The following is a 27,082-nucleotide window of genomic DNA, read 5'->3' on the forward strand; positions in this document are numbered from 1 at the left end:
CTAGGAACTCCAGATGTTCTTGATGCAGAGCTCCCACCTGCAGCCTGATTGGCACTGTGCGACTGGTAATAAGACCATTAGAAATTTGGGTACCATTGATGGCGGTCAACGTAATAGGCCGTTTGACAGACTGTAACTGTAAACCTAAGTTCTGGACACAAGAAAGGGAAACAAAATTCCCTGCAGCCCCAGAGTCCAGCAAAGCTTTAACAGGTTTGGCTATTGACTCAGGAAACAGAGACACGGAGAGTAAACAGTCCACTGTCGGAGAAGGTTTAGATGTAATTCCTAACTCGACTCCTCCGGAACAAGCTAGGACTGCCCGTTTCCCGGACGGGACTTGAGAAAATGATCCGCGGCTCCACAGTAGAGGCAGAGTCTACCCTCACGACGTCGCTGTCGTTCTTCCGGGGACAGCCGAGATCGATTGATTTGCATGGGTTCGTCTGGACATGGAGTAACCGTTTGCTTAGACGGGAGAGACCGGAATCTGGATCAATCTGACCGACTACGTTCGCCACCCTGTTCCTGCATGCGAAGATCCACCTTTACACAGAGTGAGATCAACTGTTCTAAGGAATCTGGCAGATCCCTAGTGATCAGTTCATCCTTTAGGAGGTCGGAGAGCCCGTTCCAAAAGGCAGCCCGGAGAGCATCATTATTCCAGCGTAGTTCTGAAGCTATGGTCTGGAAGTGAATCACATACTGCCCCACTGAACGGGAGCCTTGTCGGACTCAGAGCAAGTCTGAAGAAGCAGCGGTCGTTCTGCCGGGCTCATCAAAGATCCTTCGAAATGACGCAATGAAATTGGTGTAACTAGAAACCAAAGGATCAGATCGCTCCCACAATGGTGACACCCAATCCAACGCTGAACCTTCCAGTAAGGAAATAATGTACGCCACCTTGGACCGATCCGTGGGGAAGTTGTGCGAAAGAAGTTCAAAATGCACCTCGCATTGGTTGAGAAAACCACGGCAATTCTTTGGATTCCCATTATAGCGAGAGGGAGTGGGAAGCTGAAGGCGTGACCTAGTTCCAGACAAGGATTAAACATTACTAGGGACAACCACTGGAGCGGGCACTGGAGCTGGAACTACTGAAGCCAGAGAAGCCTGAATTTGATCCAGCCGGCCAGATAATTCCTGGAGATACTGCATCACCTGGCTCTGTGCAGCCTCCTGACTCTGAACTCGGGAAACCAAGTCCTGGATGGCACTTGCCTCTGGGTTCCGTTCCCCCGGGTCCATGAGGCCTGAGTATACTGTCACTGACCTGGATTGGGAGTGTTGTGAACTCAGGGGCTCCTCCGATGGTCGGGAAGAGGCACCACAGCTGGGTCGGAGCAGAGAAGGCCGGATATAGGTTTTCCTCATACAGGACTCTGACAATTGTGTTTGATGAAGAAATGCTGAAGAACTTTATTTAGGGAAGGGAGCAATACAGCAACACATGAAAAGAGGACTGGTGGGCAATGTCAAAGGCTACTGAAGAATTTGTGAACGATGTTTAGAGATACATGAATAAAGAACTTGTGAGCGATGGTGAAAGACACTAAAGAATTCGTGAGCAATGTTTAAAGTCACTGGTGAATGAAGAGCTAGTGAGCGATGTTAAAAGACACTGATGATTGAAGAACTTGTGAGCGATGTTTAAAGACACTGAAGATTTTGTGAGCGATGTTTAAAGACACTGATGATTGAAGAACTTGTGAGCGATGTTTAAAGACACTGATGAATGAAGAATTTGTGAGCGATGATAAAGACACTGATGTATGAAGAACTTGTGAGCGATGATAAAGACACTGATGAGCGAGCAGCACGATATGCTGGGAAAGCTGACTGGAAACTCTAGGAGGCGTCTGGTTTTGAATCTCCCGCCCTAACAGGATTGGTGGAGCGGTTCTGTGACGCCACCCACTCCCGCCCACGTGACGCCGGGTGCAATGGCGGCGCCCACACTCCGGGGAACCGCCGGGAGCAGCGCCAGCCAGACGCCGGGACCCGACGACCGCCGGAGGCGGGGGGCCGCCAGACGGACCAGCAGACCCGCAGGGGTAAGCGCGGCGGCCGCTGCCTCTGGTGTGTGACAGTACGGCAGCCGCAGTACTAGTAGTCAGAGTGACACACAAATAAAATATTTTTTTTGCTTTGGATCACACAGTTATATAGCAGTAGTGTACGGCAGTACTAGTAATCACTTAGTGACGCACCAATAGAAATATTTATTTTTTTTGCTTTGGATCACACATACAGAGATATAGCTTTAGTGTATGGCAGCCACAGTACTAGTAGTCAGAGTGACACAAATAAAATATATTTTTTGCTTTGGATCACACACAGTTATATAGCAGTAGTGTACGGCAGTACTAGTAATCACTGAGTGACGCACCAATATAAATATATTTTTTGCTTTGGATCACACACAGTTATATAGCAGTAGTGTACGGCAGTACTAGTAGTCACTGAGTGATGCACCAATATAAATATATTTTTTTGCTCTGGAGCACACACAGAGGATATATAGCAGTAATGTATGGCAGCCGCAGTACTAGTAGTCAGAGTGACGCACCAATAGAAATATATTTTTTGCTCTGAGTCTGGATCACACACATAGGATATATAGCAGTAGTGTACAGCAGTACACAGCCCCTTATAGACAGAACAACATCTGGTCCTATACACAGCCACAGTATGCTGTATGCAGTGCACTACTATGCAGAGCCCTAACCTACACAAGCAGCACCCCAGGTTAACTCCACTCTCCTGCAACCCCTCTGCTCTCTCCTGCCCCCTTCCCTAACTACAGCACAGAAGGATCATGTGTTGGCAGAGTGTTGTGGTATCGGAAAAGGGATGCCAATCCACACAATGGCATTTAACCTGGATGATTGTTTTTTTCAGATAACATAGATAACAGCTTGTAGTATATAGCAGATGTTCTGCAGCAGCAGGAACTCACAGTATAGATGTGAAGCAGTACAGCTGTAACACAGCGTTTCAGTACACACAGGATGTGGCTGCATACATACAGGGTGTGGCTGTGGGGTAGACAAGGTCAGACACACAGGAGAGTAGAAGCTGCACGTCAGTGCAATTGTCTCTCCTAGGAAGAACTCTCTCAGACTGTGCACTAAGCACCTCCTCCTGCACTGAGCTGACACTAGGAGGGAAAGCACTAGAGCAGTGAAGCTGCCTCTAGTTCTGGGACGGAGACAGACCACAGAGTGATCCACTGTCTAACAACGTCCTTACTGTGCACTCTCCAAGTCTGGAGTGAAGGTGGCGCTGATCACCAGGACTATATATAGAATCCAAAACCTGCGAGATCCAACAGCGAGATGATGACATTTTGCCTCGTTTTTGGATCTCCAAGAACCGAACCTGTTCATCCTAATGAACTATAACCTAAACTATAACCTTTTCTTTCTGCTCATTATCTATGATATCTAAAGAGCTAGATAGATGGATAGATAGATAGATAGATAGATATAGATAGATAGATATTTATAGGAACAATATATGAATAATACTGTATTGAAAAAAATGGGATGTACTTATGTGACCGGCGGTCACTATACCGACGTCAGGATCCCGGCTGATTCACAGCACTACAGTTGGCATGCCAACTAACAGCAACTATTACCACTCGAGCCCGCAAGGGGCTTTGTTTCACTTGCCCCTCCGCCAGCAATCTAACATGGGGATCCCGGCGTCGGTATGGTGACTGGGGGATCCAAAACGCCGGTCACCCGATCCCAACCTGAGAAAAATGAATAACAATAACAGTAGCAATAATACATTGGACTTTTTTAAACTAATATGGTGTAACTTTGAACTGTCTGTTCCAGATTTACTTTTATGCAAGCAGTGTTTTTGTAACTGCTGGCTTTCCTGTGAAGAAGATCCCTTATATATCTCTGGGAATAGGAAGCTTCGAGTTGCTGGCTGTTATTCTATCTGTGAGTAACTTAATTGACCTAGGAACATGTCTTTATGGCCTATTGACTGAGCCGGCCCTAGGCATATGCAGTATGAGACACCCACAGGATCGATCCTAAACTCATTCACAACTGCGTACACATTTACAGCCTATATACATGAATGAGGAACATTGACTGTAAGGGTAGACATATGGCTATGCAGACTGGCAGCAGCAGTGGTGACGCTGGTGCCATGTTTCTCTTTGTACATGATCACATCTGAAGGCAGATACACACTCCAAAAATGGGCATGATACACCTGCGTTTTGCCACCACTTCCAGTTAACTCCCCCAACGGCCCCTACCTGTCAATCACTCTGCGATTACTGTAAATCATCCCTGTGAACGTGTTCACGCAATCGATCCGTTGCGTGAACATTGGCGACTGCATGCAAACATGAATTAGGCCCTTTCGGCAGATGCCTATGGGCATCTGGGTGGCCTAGGGCCATTTGGGCACTGAATATCTAATTAGCAATTACAGGCGGTTGGACAGGAATCACATTTATTAAGCATAGGCGCCATCGAGAGTACCGCCTCCTCTGCGTGAACATGTGAGACATTACTCTGTGAGGCAGTCATGAAAAGGTTGCCTAAACCCCCTCAAGGCACTTCCTCCAGGCTCCTGGCTGACTCAAGAGGCGCTTGGGTCCCCGGCAGCATCTGACTGATTCTCTGCACTCTGGGCCTAATTCAGCATGAGTTGTAGTTTACAACTCCTTCCAATAGCATTCCTCGATAAACAGTAAATCAGTCACCATGTTTTGGGTCACAGTGGCCTTTTTGGGTCACATCACACCGACGCTGCGGCCCGCCCCACATATGGTCCGGACACACCTCCGTAGTCCAGACCCCCCCCCCCCCCCCCCACCAAAGCTGCTTCGAAGCCCAGAAAACACCTCAGCGCTGCCCTGTCACCCCCAAAGCCCCCCCCCCCGCCGGCACTTAGACTGCAATTTCATGCAATCGCAATATAACCCCTCGCGCATGCACACAGCGCCGCTTAGCAATTTCCGCACTTCAGCGTAGAAAGCTGAATTAGGTCCTCCCGGCATAATTCATGTTTGAACAAAAATGTATATGCAGCTGGGTTTTCCTAGATTATGGAACTGCGGTAATCATCAAAAGAAGATAGACGCCCACTGGAGCATCGCAAAGCCCTCCGCAGTTGTGTTCTCATATGCAGCACTGACGCAATAACAAGGAACATCAACTCCTACAGTTGACCTGCAGTATGGCTATGCAGACTGGGTGCGGCAGTAGCAACGCTGGCACCATGTTTCTCTGCATACATGATCGCAGCTGAAGAAAATGAAAGCCTCAAAAATGTCCATGACACGCCTGCAACTGCACACTCATACACAGCACCGACGCAGTAACGAGGAACAGCGACTTTTACTGTTAACCTCAGGCTATGCATACTAGCCACAGCCATAGCAGCATTAGCACCATGTTTCTCTGCGTACATGATCACAGCTAAAGAAAATACACTCCTCAAAAATGGCCATGATACGCCCGCATTTTTGCCGTCACTCCCACGTTAACTCCCCCAAGCAGTCCCTTCTTGTGAATAACTGTGTATAAAATGTCAGCGCGAGTGCGATCAGTGTGATCACAGAACATGCGCAGTCTGTTAATAATTGCTCCATTGAAAAAGCATCGACATTGTGTACAAACATGAATTAGGCCCTCTGCCCCCAGCAGGGTTACTATGTTAGTACTGTATGTTGATGCTGCTGCCACCTGTCAGAAGGCCCTCTGACCAGGAAGAAGGCAAGAAATCTACCTTAAGTAGGTCACCTATGGGTGCTGTGGGACCACAGTACAAATCCAGGGACAGGGGGCAATGGGAAAAAATGGTGCTGTGATGAGAAGTACAATAGTGAAAGAAAATACAGACACTAAGGTATAATGCAATACATATAGGAGGAAGGGGGCTCATTGTGGAGCACATTAAATAAATATCATATTGGGGCATGAAACACTTAATAAGGAAGATACGGGGGGGGGTAAAGAGGTGCTCAATTAACAAAATACAGTCGTGGAGGAACACATATGGATGCAGAGGGCCTGATTCTGACTCGCATGTTATGCCAATGTACTGTGCATACATCTAAGTAGCACTGTATTTGCTAGGGATTTGGCTAGCAGTGGCTCCTACCTTCTAGGAGGGGGACTACCGCTGCCAGTGCCACTACCCATGCCTGGAGAGGATACTGCCAGCCATGTCCCGGTACCTGCGCAATAGATCTGGCATTTGTCTGGGGCTGGTGCATGTGCATAACCGGTGGTGGGGACTGTGCATGTGCAAGGCTACAGCTTCTGTGGACTGCATCTGCAGTAGTGATCAATCACAGGCTCTCCCAACCTCCCCTCACCCCCCCCCCCCCCACACACACACACCCATCTGCAAGACTCTGCGGCCTGCGGGTGGGACAGTGTTGAAATAGCAGGACTGTACCGCTGGACAGTTGACTACAAATGGGTGTAGACAGAGCAGAATGGGTTTTATTTTCACCTCCATTATTTGAACTCCCGGTTCGCCAAAAAAGCTGGCTGCTTGCTCTGGCAAAAAAAGACAACATGGCCTTGTGGAAAGGGGAAGCGGCCTTGCATCCTGACTACATTTTCATCACTCCAAGGGCATGCCCAGCAGAAATTGTGGGGCCTGAAACTGACAAAAGAGACAGGGCCCCTCTGTCCCCCAAAAAGAAATTTTGCTGCACTGCTCCACCCCTATGTGATGTCATACATTGTGATATTACATAAAGGTGGAGTGTTGCAGACCTACAGTAATGGTTCACAGAGAGCAGATGCGCAGGTGAAGGCTTGTTTTAAGAAGTACTCCGCTGCCGTTTCACAGCCTGGTGCAGCTTTCCAGGCATTGGTGCTAGGAGCCAGGGGTCAGGCCCCCTCTCTATAAGGGCCCGGGACACCAGTCCCCACAGCCCCCCCCCCCACCCTCCCCCATGGCTGCCCTGATGCCCAGCATCCTCAGAGATACTGGGCTGTCCCTGGGAGACTTGTCGAGCTGCACTGCTGGCTTCTACACTGTGACAGTAGTCAAGTACTGCATGTAATGTCACAGTGCGAACCCAGCTCCTGTCACTGAGGAAGAGTCAGCATTTTGGTGACACCAGGGCGTGGCCCGCACCCCACTAGTGACACCACTGACGGTTTAAGCAGTGACTAATGCCCCAAACTGACAAAATTGATGCAAAATAATAGTCTTTTGACTATTGATGCCAAGAAAGATGTGGGCCACCAAAAAGCATATTGAAGCCCGCATCAGAGTTGTGGTGTCCAGGTTACACAGCCATTTTGTTCTCTATGCATGATGGTGAAATGACAGCATCTTCTTTCCCGCAGAGTATGCTGACAGAGCACTGCAGAAGAAAAGTCATCCTGTTGGGTAGTTACGGGCTCATGGCTACAATGCTAGGACTTCTCACAGTCACTATGTCAATTCAGGTAATAATAATACATTTATCTATCCCACACATAGAGCCTGCACCTTCTTTAATGGCTATTTCAGGAAAATGAAAGCTGTAGCTAATTCATTTGTATTGTGTCTTTCATTCAGGGCTGGTTTGACTGGATCCCCTATTGCAGTTCAGTGTTAATATTCTTTTTCATCTTTTTCTATGGTCTGGGCCCAGGTATATATCTTTTCTTTTCTGTAAAACCGGAGAACATGCACAAGATCTTGCCTGTTGTGCTTTTACACAAGTCAATTGAAAACATCTTATGGCATTATCGTTTCTTTAATTTCTCGATTAGACATATCTGTCTAATCGAGAAATATACTGTGCTACTCAACTATATTTATTTATGTTAGTTGCAAAGGGTTTTAGATAACATGAAAAGGACTAATGTGCAATTACCTTATTATTATTATTATTAGTAGTATTATTATTATTATTAGTATTAGTATTTATATTAGTGTTTGACTGCATCTTCACTTGTGTCGATGTCTGTTATTGCTCAGTGGAACTAACTTTACAAAGACATTAGTGCCAATCTGTTTCTACTTAACCTAACACCAAAAGGTTGCAAGTAACTTGACCAGCGACTCAAATGATATACTGTATATCAACTTGCATCATGTGTAACCATAGTTTGTAGTATTTGTCTTGGTGCGCCATCTACTGGATTGACGTGTAAACTGAAACATCACGAGTCCGATTTTCATGCGAAATAGATCTTGTAAATCTACAGTATATATATATATATATATATATATACATACATACATACATACATACATACATACATACATACACAGTCTGAGTATCCCATATCCAAATATTCCGAAATATGGAATTTTTTGAGTGAGAGTGAAATAGCGAAACCTTTGTTTTGTGATGGCTCAATGTACACAAACTTTGTTTAATACACAAAGTTATTAAAAATATTGTATTAAATGACTTTCAGGCTGTGTGTATATGGTGTATATGAAACATAAATGAATTGTTTGAACATACACACACTTTGTTTAATGCACAAATGTATTAAAAATATTGGTTAAAATTGCCTTCAGGCTGTGTGTATAAGGTGTATATGAAACATAAATGCATTCTGTGCTAGACTTGGGTCCCATCACCATGATATCTCACTATGGTATGCAATTATTCCAAAACACGGAAAAATCCGATATCCAAAATAGTTCTGGTCCCAAGCATTTTGGATAAGGGATACTGAACCTATATATATCTATATATATCTATATATATATATATATATACAGTGCATCCAGAAAGTATTCACAGCGCATCACTTTTTCCACATTTTGTTATGTTACAGCCTTATTTCAAAATGGAATAAATTCATTTTTTCCCCTCAAAATTCTACACACAATACCCCATAATGACAATGTGAAAAAAAGGTTTTTTGAGATTTTTGCTAATTTATTACAAATTAAGAAATTATATGTACTTAAGTATTCACAGCCTTTGCCATGAAGCTTAAAATTGAGCTCAGGTGCATCCTGTTTCCACTGATCATCCTTGAGATGTTCCTACAGCTTAATTGGAGTCCACCTGTCGTAAATTCAGTTGATTTGGCATGATTTGGAAAGGCACACACCTGTCTATATAAGGTCCCACACTTGATAGTACATGTCTGAGCACGAACCAAGCATGAAGTCAAAGGAATTGTCTGTATACCGCCGAGACAGGATTGTCTCGAGGCACAAATCTGGAGAAGGGTACAGAAAAATATCTGCTGCTTTGAAGGTGCCAATGAGCACAGTGGCCTCCATCATTCGTAAATGGAAAAAGTTCAGAACCACCAGGACTCTTCCTAGAGCTGGACGACCATCTAAACTGAGCATTCGGGGGAGAAAGGCCCTAGTCAGGGAGGTGACCAAGAACTCGATGGTCACTCTGTCAGAGCTACAGCATTCCTCTTTTGAGAGAGGAGAACCTTCCAAAAGGACAACTTTCTCTGCAGCAATCCACCAATCAGGCCTGTATGGTAGAGTGGCCAGACGGAAGCCACTCCTTAGTAAAAAGCACATGGCAGCCTGCCTGGAGTTTGCCAAAATGCACCTGAAGGACTCTCGGACCATGAGAAACAAAAGTCTCTGGTCTGATGAGACAAATATTGAACTCTTTGGCGTGAATGCCAGGCGTCATGTTTGGAGGAAACCAGGCACCGCTCATCACCAGGCCAATACCATCCCTACAGTAAAGCATGGTGGTGCACGGCAGGAACTGGGAGGACTAGTCAGGATAGAGGGAAATATGAATGCAGCAATGTACAGAGACATCCTGGATGAAAACCTGCTCCAGAGCGCTCTTGACCTCAGACTGGGGCGACGGTTCAGCTTTCAGCAGGACAACGACCCTAAGCACACAGTCAAGATATCAAAGGAGTGGCTTCAGAACAACTCTGTGAATGTTCTTGAGTGGCCCAGCTAGAGCCCTGACTTGAATCCTATTGAACATCTCTGGAGAGATCTGAAAATGGCTGTGCACCGACGCTTCCCAGCCAACCTGATGGAGCTTGAGAGGTGCTGCAAAGAGCAATGGGAGAAACTGCCCAAAGATAGGTGTGCCAACCTACCCTATTCAAAAAGACTTGATGCTGTAATTGCTGCCAAATGTGCATCAACAAAGTATTGAGCAAAGGCTGTGAATACTATTGTACATGTGATTTCTTAGTTTTTTATTTTTAATAAATTTGCAAATACAGTATCTCAAAAAAACTTTTTCACATTGTCATTATGTGGTATTGTGTGTAGAATTTTGAGGGAAAAAAATGAATTTATTCCATTTTGGAATAAGGCTGTAACATAACAAAATGCGGACAAAGTGAAGCGCTGTGAATACTTTCTGGATGCACTGTATGTATGTATGTATGTATGTATGTATGTATGTATATAGATTATATATATATATATATATATATATATACATACTGTATGTACAGTATGTATTTATACAGTAGATGCACACATGCAGTACTGTGCAAACGTTTTAGGCTGGTGTGGACAAAATGCTGCACTGAAAGAATGCTTTAAAAAAATAGAAGTGTTAATAGTTTATTTTTAACAATTAACAAAATGCAAAGTGAATGAACAGAAGAGAAATCTTAAATCAAAATATTTGGTGTGACCACCCTTTGCCTTCAAAACAGCATCAATTCTTACAGGTACACTTGCACACAGTTTTTGAAGTAAGTCTGTAGGGAGGTTGTTCCGACCTTCCTGGAGAACTAACCACAGATCTTCTGTGGATGTACAGATGTATCCTCTTACATCATTGCTGGAGTCACGCTAAACAGCCCTTGAAATCGTGCCCTCTTTTTGCATTTTTTTTCCGCAAAAATATGTTTTAGATGCAAAGTAATGTTATAGGACGCACAACCAGCTTCTGCTGATTAAAATGCTTTGCAGCAGGCCTATATTGTGTGTAGGGAGCAGCCAGGAAGTAGGCAAGTATGCTGTTATTACATTCCAATGTGATGACATAATTTATATCAGAATTCTATTTTATATTATAAATGTGTGGGTGTGTATGTGCCATTACCTTTAAACTGAAGCCTTATGACTACTAGAATAACAATCCAAATAAATACTAACATTGCCTTTCCTTCATAGGGACACTAACTATTGCAATAATTATAGAAATATGCAGTAACTCCTCACGTGCTGCCATGTTTGTGCTCATCAGCAGCTTCAACTGGATTGGTCTCTATGTGATCGGGATGACATTTCCCTATGTGGAGGTGAGTATGACATTATAGCAGCAGTACTAACCACTGACCACGTGTAGTTATATATAGTTTAGAAAATGTATAGTCTCCAATTGCAAATACAAAACATGAAAAGTCTAAGAATTATGGGCCTGATTCGGTTATACGTATGCAGATTTTTTGGTAGTTGGCCGAGGTGTTGTTACTTCACAAGTGTGAATAGCCTCGGAAACTCTTACTGCTCACGCATAAACTACGCAATGATACGAGGATACCACTTTGAAGCACTTGCAAATCTGGGTGGCGACTAGGAGGTAACCAAAATTAAACGTAAAAAGAGGCTGTGTTGCAGGTGTGTAATGGGAGTGTCATGGGCGTGCTTGTGCACGAGGCTGAGTGCTCTCTCGCAATACTGCTGCCACAGTAGTCATATATACTGACAGTTACACAGTTCAATCTGCACGACCCACCACATTTACTCGAGCTGCCAATGTGGAGTGAATAGACCAGCCGGCGGATCTTCCCAGTGCTCAGATAAGTAATGTAGGTGATCCACTTTTTGCACAGTCCAGCTGACGCTCGTACACGTCGGAAATGCTTAAAATAGTATTTGTATATTTCTGAACTTTCATTTTGTATGGGATCGCGGTATTGGCATTAGAGTACATCTCTGAATCAGGCCCTGTGTTGTTCTGCATAGTGTAAATGTATACCTCCATTTGATCATGTACCACACATATTAAATGCAGTAAGTAAGTTACAGTCTCCTTCTCCACCTGTGCAACACAGATAGCAACACGGCAGTGAGTAATAACATTCACAATGTTTCTGGGTGCAGCAATTCCACATTATTAGAGACTCACACCGGAGACTCCATTAATGGGCATCCCTTAAACATGGACCCTATCTCTGTACACACTTCTGTGTTGCAAACCGAACTAATGCCCTAAATGTCCAGGGACTCTACCACATCCATGAATCCAGGGATATTTCTTATAGCAACATTGTTCACTGCTGGGTTCACTCAGTTACAGATTCTATTAAATAAAGTCTCACCTTTAACCATGCTACCTGGAGTGTCCCCCTCATTATGGGATACTTTTAGTTTTAAGGGGCTGTACTCAAGGAGAGATCCTTCTCTCTATAACAGCCTTTTTAACAGGTGTGCTGCTGCAGTTGCCAGGTGTGCCGCAACCGCTGCCCGCCGCCTGCCGCCACACAGTCCTGCTGCTGCCCGCACACAGACCTGGCACCTCTACCCGCACACAGACCCGACGCAGCCGCCAGCCAGATGTACCTGTGCTAGCCGGGCAGCGCTGCACTTCCGCATCAGCCAGCCTGTGGCCTACAATGACTCACAGGTCACGCACCGCACATCGCGTTCTCGCCGCCTGCAGTGCACAGTCACTCGCTGCTGCTCCTCCTCCATGCTGCCTTGTCCCAGAACTCCTCACTTCTCCCCACTGAGAGGGAAAGATTTAAGGTTAGATATATATATATTTATATATCATTATAAAACATTAATGTGCAAGGAATTACTATGTTGGGGGGCAGATGTGTGGAATTACAATGGGGACATGTGTGTATGATTACTATGTGGGGGCAGGTGTGTGGAATGACAATGGGGGGCAGGTATGTATAATTATTATGGGTGGGACAGGTGTAAGGAATTACAATGGGGGCATGTGTGTGGCTTGACTATGGGGGTCAGGTGTGTGGAATTAGAATGGGGCAGGTGTGCATAATTACTATGGGGGGCAGGTGTGTGGCATTACAGGGGGGGTAATGAGTGGAATTACTATGGGGCAGGTGTGTGGCATTAATATAAATCTGTTTTATTACAGTAATATGTGTTTTATTACTGCGGGGGTCAAAGCATTGGTTTAGTACTGTGGGGCCAATGTGTTTTATTACTGCGGGGCCAAAAAAACTGATGGTGTGCCTTGGCAATTTAAAAATTTTGTTTAGTGTGCCACAAATTTAAAAAGGTTGAAAATCACTTCTCTATAGGGTTAGGGTGTATCAAGGAAAAAATCTGCCAATTTTCAGGGGTTTACCAAAATATATACGGTACTACATATGTAATGGTCCACAGTATGGGTGTGGATCATTAGATTGACAGTGTCTAGTTCGACAATGTTTAGGTCGACTACTATAGGTCGACAGTCACTAGGTTGACAGGGTTTGAAGGTCGACAGGGTTTCTAGGTTGACATGTTCTAGGTCGACATGAGTTTTCCATGTTTTCATGTTTTTTTGGTGTAGTTTTCTCCGTACAGTCACCGGGAAGCCCAATTAGTGTACTGTGTCCCCTCGCATGGCTCGCTTCGGTTACTATTCCCAATCGTAATCCGCATGGATCGTTAAGTATGAATAAGTTCCAAAAAAGAAAAAAAAAATGAAAAATTCATGTCGACCTTTTGACCTGTTGACCTAGAAACCCTGTCGACCTTGAAAACATGTCGACCTAGTGACTGTCGACCTAAACACTGTCGATCTTCAGACCGGATCCCCCACAGTATATGTCGGCAATATCCACCGTGGAGCATGAGCACAGCAGTCCTCAGAGAATTCTAAGGGGCTGTGATGTGCCCATATACATCAATCTCTAGTGTAACTTTGCGGATCTTATGCACGATAGTGTCATGTATAGATCACATTACCTATCTATAGAAGTCACTCGGCTCCTTTATGTAACGAGTCCCTCAGATCCCTCACCTTCCCCCCACGCTTGCTCATGCGCAGACCGACGGCCATATATGTGCATAAGGACTTCCGTTTCATAGCCCCAGAAGTTAGAACTTAATTGGGACAGCTCTACATCAAAAGAGCTGTCCCAGGAGGTAAATATTCATTCCTGCAAGTGTTATTAAATGCCGGCATGCATGTAGTAGTAATATATACTTGATACATCCTGCCCCATGACTCCTACTACTAGTTACATGGAGGCACTCATCCTGACTTTGAGTATCTATTCACAGGATGGCTTCACAGTACAAATAATTGTCTTTAGCCTATACTCTGTATCGGACATTGGTGGTCATTCCGAGTTGATCGCTCGTTATTTTTTTCCGCAACGGAGCGATTAGTCGCTAATGCGCATGCGCAATGTCCGCAGTGCTACTGCGCCAAGTAAATTTGCTATGTAGTTAGGAATTTTACTCACGGCATTACGAGGTTTTTTCTTCGTTCTGGTGATCGTAATGTGATTGACAGGAAGTGGGTGTTTCTGGGCGGAAACTGGCCGTTTTATGGGAGTGTGTGAAAAAACACTACCGTTTCTGGGAAAAACGCGGGAGTGTCTGAAGAAACGGGGGAGTGTCTGGGCGAACGCTGGGTGTGTTTGTGACGTCAAACCAGGAACGAAACTGACTGAACTGATCGCAGATGCCGAGTAAGTGTGGAGCTACTCAGAAACTGCTAAGAAGTGTCTATTCGCAATTCTGCTAATCTTTCGTTCGCAATTTTGATAAGCTAAGATTCACTCCCAGTAGGCGGCGGCTTAGCGTGTGCAAATGAGGGCCATTGGTGGTTATTCCGAGTTGTTCGCTCGTTGCCGTTTTTCACAACTGAGCAATTAGGTGGAAAATGCGCATGCGCACGGTACGCAGCGCGCATGCATTCAGAAATTTAACACAAAACTTTGGAGATTTGCACAAGCTCGAGCAACGTTTTTTCATTGCTCGAGTGATCGTAGTGTGATTGACAGGAAGTGGGTGTTTCTGTGCGGAAACTGTCCGTTTTCCGGGAGTGTGCTGAAAAACACAGGCGTGCCAGGTAAAAACGCAGGAGTGGCTGGAGAAATGGGGGAATGGCTGGCCGAACGCAGAGCGTGTCTGTGAAGTCAAACCAGGAACTAAACGGACTGAGGTGATCGCAATCTAGGAGTAGGTCTGGAGCTACTCAGAAACTGTATGAAAATTTTTAGTAGCAATTCTGCTAATCTTTCATTCGCAATTCTGCTAAGCTAATATACACTCCCAGAGGGCGGCGGCTGCACCTATAGCAGCCTGGTTTCCTACTCAAGAAGTGTGATTTGTGTTGCTCAAACTCAGACATGTCGGTTTTCACCACATAGTCCCTGATGTTATGGTTTCTTGCATAACTGACCAATAATTTAGATCCAGATGCCTCACCAAGATCTTTATCTGTAGACACAATAGGCCAGTATTGTTTAACCTTTCTGGACAAATGTGTACTTTTACTGTTAAATTGAGTGACCCATGGAAATCTATTTTTAAGTTGCTTTTTGTTTTTGGGTCTAAGCAATTCATCACGGGTACATTTGAGGGCCTTGTTCTTGGCTAGTAATAATTCCCCTACTGGGTACCCTCGTTCCACAAACTTTTTAGTCATGTTGTCCAACTCAGTATCTCTTATACTGGGTCATTATTAATACGGCACACCCGTAGGAATTGAGAGTATGGGAGACTGTTGATGGTTGGTCTAGCGTGAAAGCTGTCAAATTTGAGGAGATTATTTCTGTCTGTTGGTTTAACATACAATGATGTACTAATAATACCACCCCTAATGGAGATTTTTACATCTAAGTAGTTAATAGTACTGGTGTCCATAACAGATGTAAATTTGACAGGGCTGGACGATAAATTATTAGTCTCAATTATGTTTTCTAGCTGAGACTGTGCCCCTGTCCATAAAATTAGTATTGTAAAAAATTACAATAATTACAATAAAAATTACAATAAAAGCACCGTTTTTCTTCACTTTAACGAAGTCTCCCAGTGCCGCTTTCATGGAGGATTTACGTACGGGAGGATGTACTCTCGTCTAAGAGGGCACGGGAGCAGCTATATCTGACGGAGGGAACACATAGGAGTGCCGGGTAAAGTGGTTTTGTGTATATATATATATATATATATATATAGTCCAGTGTGATCCGGCACTCCATCCGTCCCCACGGATAAGGTTTACGTGCCCCGGTGCCTTCCTCCAAGGGAGAATCAATTCTCCCACACGTATCGTCCAGAAAAAGGCGGCACTCAGGTGCATAAAGTGCTTTAATGCAGTATTCTAAGTTTCGGGGTCGCAGCCCCTTCGTCAGGATAACATGCATAACAAATAACAGTGTTTAAATACCTGTCTCCACGAGGATAGTCCACTCGGCCTCCAATCACGTCGCCCGGGTTCCAGACTTGTCTCAACGGAAGTGACGACATCCCGGCCCGACCAGCCAGTGTGTTGGGGCTGTAAACAGAGTCACCATGGCAACCGTCAACAACCTATGAAATCAAATCCCACTTACTACATGTATAAAAACCAACAATTCAAAGTTCAAACATATCTTTTTACATTATGTGAACATTCTTAAAAAACATATATTGACATTGCCCCATCTTAATCCCTCTAATACTATCCCTAACTAGCAAATTCACCAGCGAATCTACATATTAACAATCACTTATTCCTTTTCAAAAGATCACTACTGACACTTTTATCTTAATAAATCAAAGCAGAAATCGACTTCATGAGTCATATAATGCAGAGCTATATACATCATAAAAAGCATTTGAAATTAATTGTTTCATTGAGGCCCTTAGGATAAATCGTATTTAATTTATGGATCCACATGGATTCTACCTGCAGCAATTTTTTAGACCTGTCCCCTCCTCTAAAGGAACGTGGGACCTGGTCAATAATTTTATATCTTAACGTAGCAATGCTATGCTTAGCTTGCAAAAAATGCCTTGCTACAGGCTGTTCACTATGTCCCAAATTAATGGCCTCTCTTATAGCATATCTATGCTGCGCCATGCGCACCTTGAACTCACAGTCGGTTTTTCCGACATAAGACCATCCACAAGGCCGCGCATCGTTAATCGTTGCTGCCTCCACAGTAAACGATATGAACTAGTTCTCGTTCATTAATGAACGAGAACGTTCATATCGTTTAGTGCTACCGGCCAGTGTGTAGGGCCCTTTAGTTAATTTAGATGTGTCACAACTGAGGGCCTGAGCTGACGGGAGGCAGCCTCAGTTGTAGGGGCTGAGATGTACCGGAACCTGGGAGGTTGTATCAGACCCCTGGACATGTAAGTAACATGAATAATAACTGCCCGAAGACGTGACCACGACAACTTGGATAAAAGTCAATGATGTTTATTATGACAACTCCGCAACACAGCAGCAGTAAAAGAAAACGTAAAAGTCAGCAAATAATAAATACAGTTCCTGGGTACTACAGGATGGCAGGAGCCACAGGGCACTGGTAGTGTGAGATAGTTCTTATGATCTTCTAGATGGAAAGTCCTTACCAGGCCCGACTGTAGCAATGGAGATAACCCAGGATTGTGCCAGCTGGTGTTCCAGGAAAAGCTGGGTTGCTGAAGGTAAAACAGCTGCTGTGGATACTGGCTGGAACCAGACTGTTGTTAGCACGGAGTGGATACTGGCTGGAACCAGTTAAATAATAAATGAACTTGGGAGCGATGAAATATGAACTGAAATGTAGAACTTGAGAGCGGAGAAATATTAATACCGGTGGAGAGTGGTAAAGTGTAGAAAGGACACCGGCCCTTTAAGGGAAGCTGTACTCTGCTGAAAGCTGAGCTGGAAGCAGGTAATGTTGTAGCTGGAAACAGATGAATCCACAATGGATTGGAGAGTCAGGCTACACCGCAGGTGGAATGCTGGTGCGGGTCTCTATGGTGGAAGTCTTGAGACAGGAGCTGGAACCTGGAAGACAATCACAGGAGAGAGACAAACAGGAACTAGGTTTGACAACCAAAGCACTGACGCCTTCCTTGCTCAGTCACAGTGTATTTATACCTGCAGCAAGGAAGGGATTGGCTAGGCAATTATGCAGATTAACAATACTGACAACAGATTGGAGGAAATGATCAGCTGACAGAATCCAAGATGGCTGCGCCCATGCAGACACTTGGAGGGAAGTTTGGTTTGTAATCCATGTGGTAATGAAAACAGTAATGGCGGTGCCGGCCACTGGAGACAGGAGACGCCAGGCTGACAAGTGCACATCCAACCACGCGGACACAGCGGAGGCCGCGTCTGACGTAATCGCCACTCTGACACTCTGCATGCAGAAGCTCAGGGACGGCGGCGGAGGCCGCGGGAGACGCCATGCCAGATGTAATATGGCGTTACTGTGACAGCGTCTCAGAGAGACAGGAGAGGATACAGGAATGTACACATCAGGATAACAGATGGGATCCGGTCCTGGAGCGCTGAGCCAGCCTTAGGAGGCATCTGATGGGTAAGAAATGGCGTCCAGATACCCGGATCGTGACAGCACCCCCCCCTTTAGGAGTGGCCCCAGGACACTTCTTTGGCTTTTGAGGAAACTTGGAATGGAATCTCCGGACCAAGGCAGGAGCATGGACATCAGAAGCATTGGTCCATGAACGTTCCTCAGGACCATAACCCTTCCAGTCAATAAGATATTGTAGTTGACCGTAACGGTGACGTGAGTCCAGGATCTTGGCCACTTCATACTCAACGCCTCGTTGAGTTTGGACTTTCGGAGTTGGAGGAAGTGAGGAATGAAACCGATTCAAGATCAGCGGTTTCAACAGGGAAACATGGAATGTCCTGGGTATTTTTAAGAAGGGAGGCAACTGGAGTCTGTAAGCAACAGGATTGATGACTTGTTCAATCTTGAAAGGACCGATATAGCGAGGTGCAAACTTCATACTGGGAACTCTTAACCTCAAATTCTTCGTGGATAACCATACCCGATCACCCACCTTGAGAGCAGGAACTGCTCGACGCTTCTTATCCGCAAACTTCTTGTACCTGAACGATGCCTTGAGCAGAGCTGATCGTACGCTCTTCCAGATATTGGCAAACTGATGCAAGGTGATATCCACTGCGGGAACAGAAGTTGCTGGAAGCGGTTGGAACTCAGGGACTTTAGGGTGGAATCCAAAGTTAGTGAAGAATGGTGTTGAAGCAGATGAAGAATGATACTGGTTGTTATGACAGAACTCGGCCCAGGGAAGTAATTGAACCCAGTCATCTTGAGAGGAGGACACATAGATGCGGAGGAAGGCCTCCAAGTCCTGATTCACCCTCTCGGTTTGACCATTGGTCTGAGGATGGTAAGCCGTGGAAAACTTTAGCTTGACTTGGAGGACTTGACATAAACTTCGCCAGAATTTGGCTGTGAATTGAACTCCTCGATCTGAGATAATTTCTTCAGGAAGACCGTGGAGTCGGAAGATCTCTTGTATGAATACTTGAGCCAACTTGGAAGCTGACGGAAGACCGGTGAGAGGAATGAAGTGTGCCATCTTGGTGAACCGGTCAACTACCACCCAGATGGTATTGAACTTGTTGCACATGGGTAAGTCTGTAATGAAATCCATCGACAAGTGGGTCCATGGTCGACGGGGAACGGATAGTGGAACCAGTTGACCCGCAGGCGACTGGCGGGATACTTTATGTTGGGCACACTTTGGGCAAGATGCAATAAACTCCAAGACGTCCTTTTTCAGAGTTGGCCACCAATAGGACCTAGAGATAAACTCCAGGGTTTTTTGGATACCTGTATGTCCGGCAAAACGGGAAGCATGGGCCCAATGCATGAGCTTCTTCCTTAGCATCGGCTTCACAAAACTTTTCCCTGATGGGGGCGTAGAGTCCATCCCTACCGTGGAGAATGCCAACGGATTTATAATAGGATGCTTGTCTGAAGACTCTGACTCATTTTCTTGCTCCCATGAGCGGGAAAGGGCATCGGCCTTGCGATTCTGAGAGCCCGGACAGAACTGGAGTTTAAAGTCGAACCTGGAAAAGAAAAGTGCCCATCTGGCCTGACGAGGGTTGAGACATTGTGCGCCCTTCAGATATAAAAGGTTCTTGTGGTCTGTAAGTATGGTGATTGAATGAGAAGCTCCCTCCAACAGATACCTCCACTCTTCTAGAGCGAGCTTGATGGCTAGCAACTCCTGGTCGCCAATGGCATAGTTGCGCTCAGCTGGGGAGAACTTCCGGGAGAAGAAACTGCAAGGATGTAAATGGCCATCTTTAGCCCTCTGAGATAACACCGCTCCTACTCCAACGGAGGAGGCATCCACCTCTAGGATGAAAGGAGAGTCGATGTCAGGCTGTTTCAGGACAGGCGCAGAGATGAACCTCTGTTTTAAAAGATGAAAAGCTTGCATGGCTTCTTCAGACCACTTGGACGGGTTAGCACCCTTCTTGGTGAAAGCAGTAATAGGCGCCACAATGGTGGAAAAGTCTTGTATAAACTTTCGGTAATAATTGGCGAACCCTAAGAACCTCTGGACCCCTTTGAGGGTTAAGGGTACCGGCCAATTCTGAATTGCTTGTAGTTTCTCAGGATCCATCTCTAGTCCGGAACCGGACACAATGTACCCTAGAAACGGAATGGACTTGACTTCAAAGACGCATTTTTCTAATTTGCAATAGAGATGATTGACACGGAGACGGGACAGAACCTCTTTAACCCAAAAACGATGTTCCTCTAAATCGTTGGCAAAAATGAGGATATCGTCTAGATAGACCACGACATGACGGTATAGAATGTCTCTGAAGATCTCATTGACAAAATGCTGGAAGACAGCTGGAGCATTGCTCAATCCGAAGGGCATGACGAGGTACTCATAATGTCCGTCACGGGTGTTAAAGGCGGTCTTCCACTCGTCACCCTCACGGATCCGGATGAGATTGTATGCACCTCGCAAGTCCAGCTTTGTAAAGATGGTAGCTCCGCTAACTCTGTCAAAGAGCTCAGTAATCAGGGGTAAAGGATAACGGTTCTTGATGGTAATGTCGTTCAAACCTCTGTAGTCGATGCACGGCCGCAGACCACCATCTTTCTTTTTTACAAAAAAGAAGCCTGCGCCGGCTGGGGAAGAAGAAGGTCGAATGAACCCCTTTGCTAGGTTCTCTTTAATGTATTCCTCCATAGAATGCGTCTCAGGCAGAGACAACGGATAAGTTCGGCCTCGAGGTGGAACCTTCCCTGGAACGAGATCAATCGGGCAGTCCCATTCTCTATGAGGAGGAAGGATATCAGCAGAAGCTTTACTGAACACATCCGTGAAATCTTGATATGGAGGAGGTGGAACATCAGACGACCTGGGGGAGGAAGAACAGACAGGCAATACTTTAAACAAACATGTCTCTGCACAGGAGGAACCCCATGCCAGGATTTGCGTAGTCGTCCAATCAATTGTAGGATTGTGAAGACGGAGCCATGGAAGGCCCAGGACCACAGGATGTGTGGCTCTTGGAATCACTAAAAGTGAAATAAGTTCGGAATGAAGAACTCCCACTCTCAGATGAACTGGTAGAGTCCTTAGAGCAATAACAGTATCAAAAATTTTACTGCCATCCACGGCAGTTAAGGAAAAGGAGGAAGGAAGTCTCTCGGTGGGTAGGGACCACCGTTTAACATAGGCTTCAGTAATAAAGTTCCCAGCTGCTCCGGAATCAAGGAGAGCAATGACGTTCCGATAACGTTGAGCAACTTGAAGCGAGACTGGGAGATTACAATCATGAGGAGATGGAGAGGAGATCATTACTCCTAGCCGGCCCTCTCCTGGGCGAGCTAGGGTTTGGAGTTTTCCCGGACGTTCGGGACAGGCATTAATGGTGTGAGACGGAGCTGCACAGTAAAGACAAAGAGACTCAGAGAGACGTCTTCGGCGCTCAGCAGGAGTTAAACGGGAACGGCCAATTTGCATGGGCTCATCTTTAGATGGTGACAGTTGACGAGGAGGAGGAGCAGAAGATTTTGGAGCAGATGATCTTCCACGCTCAGTTGCTCTCTCTCTGAAACGTAAATCAACTTTCGTGCAGAGTGAGATTAGCTCATCTAACTTAGAAGGTAAGTCTCTGGTAGCTAACTCATCTTTAATAAGCTCAGATAAGCCATGCCAGAATGCAGCATACAGGGCCTCGTCGTTCCATGCCAGTTCGGATGCCAGGATCTGGAACTGTATCAGATATTGTCCTACAGTACGTGACCCCTGGCGTAAACGGAGAATCTCGGATGAAGCTGAGGTTACCCGACCTGGCTCGTCGAAGATGTGCCTGAATGTTGACACGAATGCAGTGTAAGAAGATAGCAGGGTGTCGGACCTCTCCCATAACGGTGATGCCCAGTCAAGGGCGGAGCCACTGAGAAGAGAGATGATGTAGGCAATTTTTGTACGGTCACTGGGAAAATTGCCAGGTTGTAGCTCAAACTGAATCTCACACTGGTTGAGAAATCCCCTGCAGAATCTTGGAGATCCGTCAAATTTTGCTGGCGTTGGAAGATGAAGACGTGGAGCAGAAATGGGTAAGGTGGGTGGGGTTATAGCTGGAGTCACTGTGGTTGACGCACCAGATGCGCCTGATCCACGGAGAGTTGTCTGAATCCCATCCAGCCGAGTAGAGAGATCCTGGAGACAGCGGATGATGTGGCCCTGTGCAGCCTCCTGATGTTCTAGTCGGGCTGCCAGTTCTTGCATCGGCCTGGCCGCTTGATCCTGGTCTCCGGCTGAATTCATTAGGTCAGTGCTTACTGTCACAACTGAGGGCCTGAGCTGACGGGAGGCAGCCTCAGTTGTAGGGGCTGAGATGTACCGGAACCTGGGAGGTTGTATCAGACCCCTGGACATGTAAGTAACATGAATAATAACTGCCCGAAGGCGTGACCACGACAACTTGGATAAAAGTCAATGATGTTTATTATGACAACTCCGCAACACAGCAGTAGTAAAAGAAAACGTAAAAGTCAGCAAATAATAAATACAGTTCCTGGGTACTACAGGATGGCAGGAGCCACAGGGCACTGGTAGTGTGAGATAGTTCTTATGATCTTCTAGATGGAAAGTCCTTACCAGGCCCGACTGTAGCAATGGAGATAACCCAGGATTGTGCCAGCTGGTGTTCCAGGAAAAGCTGGGTTGCTGAAGGTAAAACAGCTGCTGTGGATACTGGCTGGAACCAGACTGTTGTTAGCACGGAGTGGATACTGGCTGGAACCAGTTAAATAATAAATGAACTTGGGAGCGATGAAATATGAACTGAAATGTAGAACTTGAGAGCGGAGAAATAATAATACCGGTGGAGAGTGGTAAAGTGTAGAAAGGACACCGGCCCTTTAAGGGAAGCTGTACTCTGCTGAAAGCTGAGCTGGAAGCAGGTAATGTTGTAGCTGGAAACAGATGAATCCACAATGGATTGGAGAGTCAGGCTACACCGCAGGTGGAATGCTGGTGCGGGTCTCTATGGTGGAAGTATTGAGACAGGAGCTGGAACCTGGAAGACAATCACAGGAGAGAGACAAACAGGAACTAGGTTTGACAACCAAAGCACTGACGCCTTCCTTGCTCAGGCACAGTGTATTTATACCTGCAGCAAGGAAGGGATTGGCTAGGCAATTATGCAGATTAACAATACTGACAACAGATTGGAGGAAATGATCAGCTGACAGAATCCAAGATGGCTGCGCCCATGCAGACACTTGGAGGGAAGTTTGGTTTGTAATCCATGTGGTAATGAAAACAGTAATGGCGGCGCCGGCCACTGGAGACAGGAGACGCCAGGCTGACAAGTGCACATCCAACCACGCGGACACAGCGGAGGCCGCGGCTGACGTAATCGCCACTCTGACACTCTGCATGCAGAAGCTCAGGGACGGCGGCGGAGGCCGCGGGAGACGCCATGCCAGATGTAATATGGCGTTACTGTGACAGCGTCTCAGAGAGACAGGAGAGGATACAGGAATGTACACATCAGGATAACAGATGGGATCCGGTCCTGGAGCGCTGAGCCAGCCTTAGGAGGCATCTGATGGGTAAGAAATGGCGTCCAGATACCCGGATCGTGACAAGATGATACCCAAATATACCTATCCTCCCCAGATTTGTCACCATCTGTATTGGTCTGTGTCCCTGAATGTCTTTCTGCCGATTCATCTTGCATGTCATCTCTCCACCTAAAACTTAATATTTCCAAAACAGAATTAATTATATTTCCACCAACCAATAGTAGTTACCAACCTGATATCTCAATCACTGTTAAGAACTCAACAATCAATCCTACCCCACAAGCTCGCTGCCTAGGTGTCTCTGAACTGTCCTTTGTTCCCCACGTTCAATCTGTTTTAAAATCATGTTACATGCACCTAAGAAACATATCCAAAATACGGTAATTCCTTACACAAGACACTGCAAAAACTCCAAATCATGCTCTCGTTATCTCCCGCATTGATTATTACAATAGTCTTCTTACTGGTCTTACTAAACTCTCACCACCAGCGGCAGGGACTGCAGTGCCGACTACCTTGTGCAGGTGGGGGACGGCGCTAAGCACATATAAACATACATGTGTAGATGTTCATGGCGGCTGTGATACACAGCACTGCTGCTGATCCTGATACACGCCAGCACATATATTACATACATCTACACATGTATGTTTATATGTGCTAAGCATTTCTCCCTTGCACAAGGAAGTCGCCGCTGCTCACCACTACAATCCATTGTGAATTCAGCTGCGATGCTAATCTTGCTTGCTAGATGTTCATCATCTGTGATTCCACTCTGTCAGTCCCTACATTGGTTACCTGTATTCTACCATATCTTATATATAAAATGAATTGGTCTGTTTGTTTGTCTGCCCAGTTATGCATTCAGACACCCCTGCACTAATTGGGATGAAACAAACGCAAGGTGATCCAGTTGGATCCTGGGCAGGTTTTAGGGGGGTTGGTGTCCCCCTCTAAAACTGTAAATCTTTGATCCATGACCATGGAGCCTTTTTTGGACCTTCCACTGGATGTATCTGGAAGAAAACTACACAGAGTGGTAACATTGTATCTCAGAAGACTTGCTAGGGGGTTGGGGTCCCATTGGGACCTCCCGTTGGTATATGCTGAGCAGAACTTTGACAAAGGGTGCCTGTTCTGGGCCTTCCACTGGATGGATTTGGATGAAAACTTTAATGAACTGTAATAACTTACAGGAATAACCAGAAATCAAGATACTAAAATAACTGACAGAAATGGAGGTGGGAAAACAAAAAATGTTGTGTACCCAAAAGCCTTGGAATAGCAACATTAATAACAGGACAACTTTAAACCCATTTCGCAATGGAAAAGTGATTATAAAACTGAAGAGAAAGAAAAGATGGGAATTAGGACTACAGGTGACACCCAAAAAAAAAGCCCATACTGGGCAGCCACCTCATGGGCGCGTTGGAAGAGCTACTACTTATTTTTAATATGTTGACAGTTACATCCAACTCTTTGACAACTTAATAACTGGGAAATTTAATCCTGTGCAATGCCAAGTACTTCAGCTAGTTAAAAATAAACCACGTTTACTCACACTTAATGCCATTAACCAAACTACACCAATGTACAGCTCTTCGCTCATCTCAAAATATCTCCCATTTGTTTTTCACAAGATCATCCACACTCATTATTCGCTCCAATTCACGACTGCGTAACTTTCTTCGGGCTGCACCCACTCTGTGGAATACCCCCTCCCATGCACACTATGACTCTCCTCTAGTCTCCAACCCTTCAAGCGTTCACTGAAATCTCACCTCTTCAGGCAAAAACCGCTTCATAAACTTTCCTAATTCCTAGCCAATTGCTTCCCCACTGTACAGTTCACATAATTAAAGTTCTTATATGCAGTCACTCTGTCATTGTTCACTTCCTCATGTAATCATTGTATGAGTAGCATAAACATATTGGAACCAGTAGCAGAGGCACATGGAATTAAGGGGCAGATGTATTATTAACCTGGAGAAGGCATAAGGAAGTGATAAACCAGTGATATGTGCAAGGTGATAAAGGCACCAGCCAATCAGCTCCCATATGTAAATTAACAGGAGCTGATTGGCTGGTGCCTTTATTACCTTGCACATATCACTGGTTTATCAGTTCCTTATGCCTTCACCAGGTTAATACATCTACCCCTAAGTGCTTTCTTAGGTACATTTCTGTATGGGAGTTGCTGCATGTATTCTACTTCATGTATGTCAATTAACGTTGGGCACATCTCATGACATTTCTCTACTAATTTGCCAATGCCAAAATGATTATGACTGTTCATTCACTGCAGAAGTATTGGTATGTTGACATAGTTGTCATTAGCATCACATGACTTTTTGTGCTCTTTTCTATTTTGTAGGCTGCCCTTGGTCATTTCTGCTTCCTCATATTTCTTGTCAACATTCTGGCCTCCGTAACATTCCTATTTTTCTACCAGCCAGAGACAAAGGGGAGGACTTTACAGCAAATCACAGCTGACTTCAACAAAATGAACTTCAAAGGCAAAAAATCAGAGGAGTCAGTGGAGTTCTCAATCAGCCTATGACCAACCATAAATTGTCCACATCATTCACAAAGCACATTGTATACTACGTAAATTGCAAAATGTCTTGGCTTTGCACCGTGCTCCTACTGTAGGTGGCGTGCTGGCATCAATCAAGGTGCACAATTACTGCACTCAGGAGATGCCTTTGCAAAGTAGTTCCTATGTGGGCGAGAAACAAATCTGTAGTGTACATGTCACATGAAACGTTTCTCCTCACTTGAATCACCACTTTCATTAAATATTGCTTGTTTAGTTCCATTTAGCTCACTTACTGTATATGGGAGAAAGGTGATATCATTACAGTCTGTGTTACATGCAGCATTCCACGGTGTTTGGAGTATATTTTTATTACTTGTATTTGGGAATGAACTTTACTCCACAAGTGCAGATGTATTAAAAGTATAGAATGAGAGAGGTATTGGCTCCTCTCCATAAACTGCGTGTAACATTATATATATTGTAACACTGTAGGGGTGCAAGGCGCCTTTTCCTGGGGAATATTGCCGCACGCAGCAGCTGAGGAACCACACAAGTCCAGTTTCTGGTACAACTGACCCCGGCCAGTTTTATTGAAACAGAAAAT

At 45.3% G+C, this 27,082-nt stretch overlaps 1 protein-coding gene across 1 annotated transcript in view; it reads left to right on the plus strand.

The window, feature by feature from the left end:
- LOC134884584 (solute carrier family 2, facilitated glucose transporter member 9-like) overlaps positions 1 to 26,822 on the plus strand; it is a 150,124-nt gene extending 123,302 nt beyond the window's left edge. Inside the window, exons 8-12 of the mRNA XM_063913000.1 lie at positions 3,849 to 3,959; positions 7,350 to 7,451; positions 7,564 to 7,639; positions 11,083 to 11,210; positions 26,314 to 26,822. Coding sequence (XP_063769070.1) covers positions 3,849 to 3,959; positions 7,350 to 7,451; positions 7,564 to 7,639; positions 11,083 to 11,210; positions 26,314 to 26,499 — 603 coding nt within the window. The 3' untranslated portion in view covers positions 26,500 to 26,822. The remainder of the gene's footprint in view (positions 1 to 3,848; positions 3,960 to 7,349; positions 7,452 to 7,563; positions 7,640 to 11,082; positions 11,211 to 26,313) is intronic.
- The last annotated feature ends 260 nt before the right edge of the window (positions 26,823 to 27,082 follow it).

The sequence above is a fragment of the Pseudophryne corroboree genome, chromosome 1 (genome assembly GCF_028390025.1).
Source record: "Pseudophryne corroboree isolate aPseCor3 chromosome 1, aPseCor3.hap2, whole genome shotgun sequence".
Taxonomy (NCBI): Eukaryota; Metazoa; Chordata; class Amphibia; order Anura; family Myobatrachidae; genus Pseudophryne; species Pseudophryne corroboree.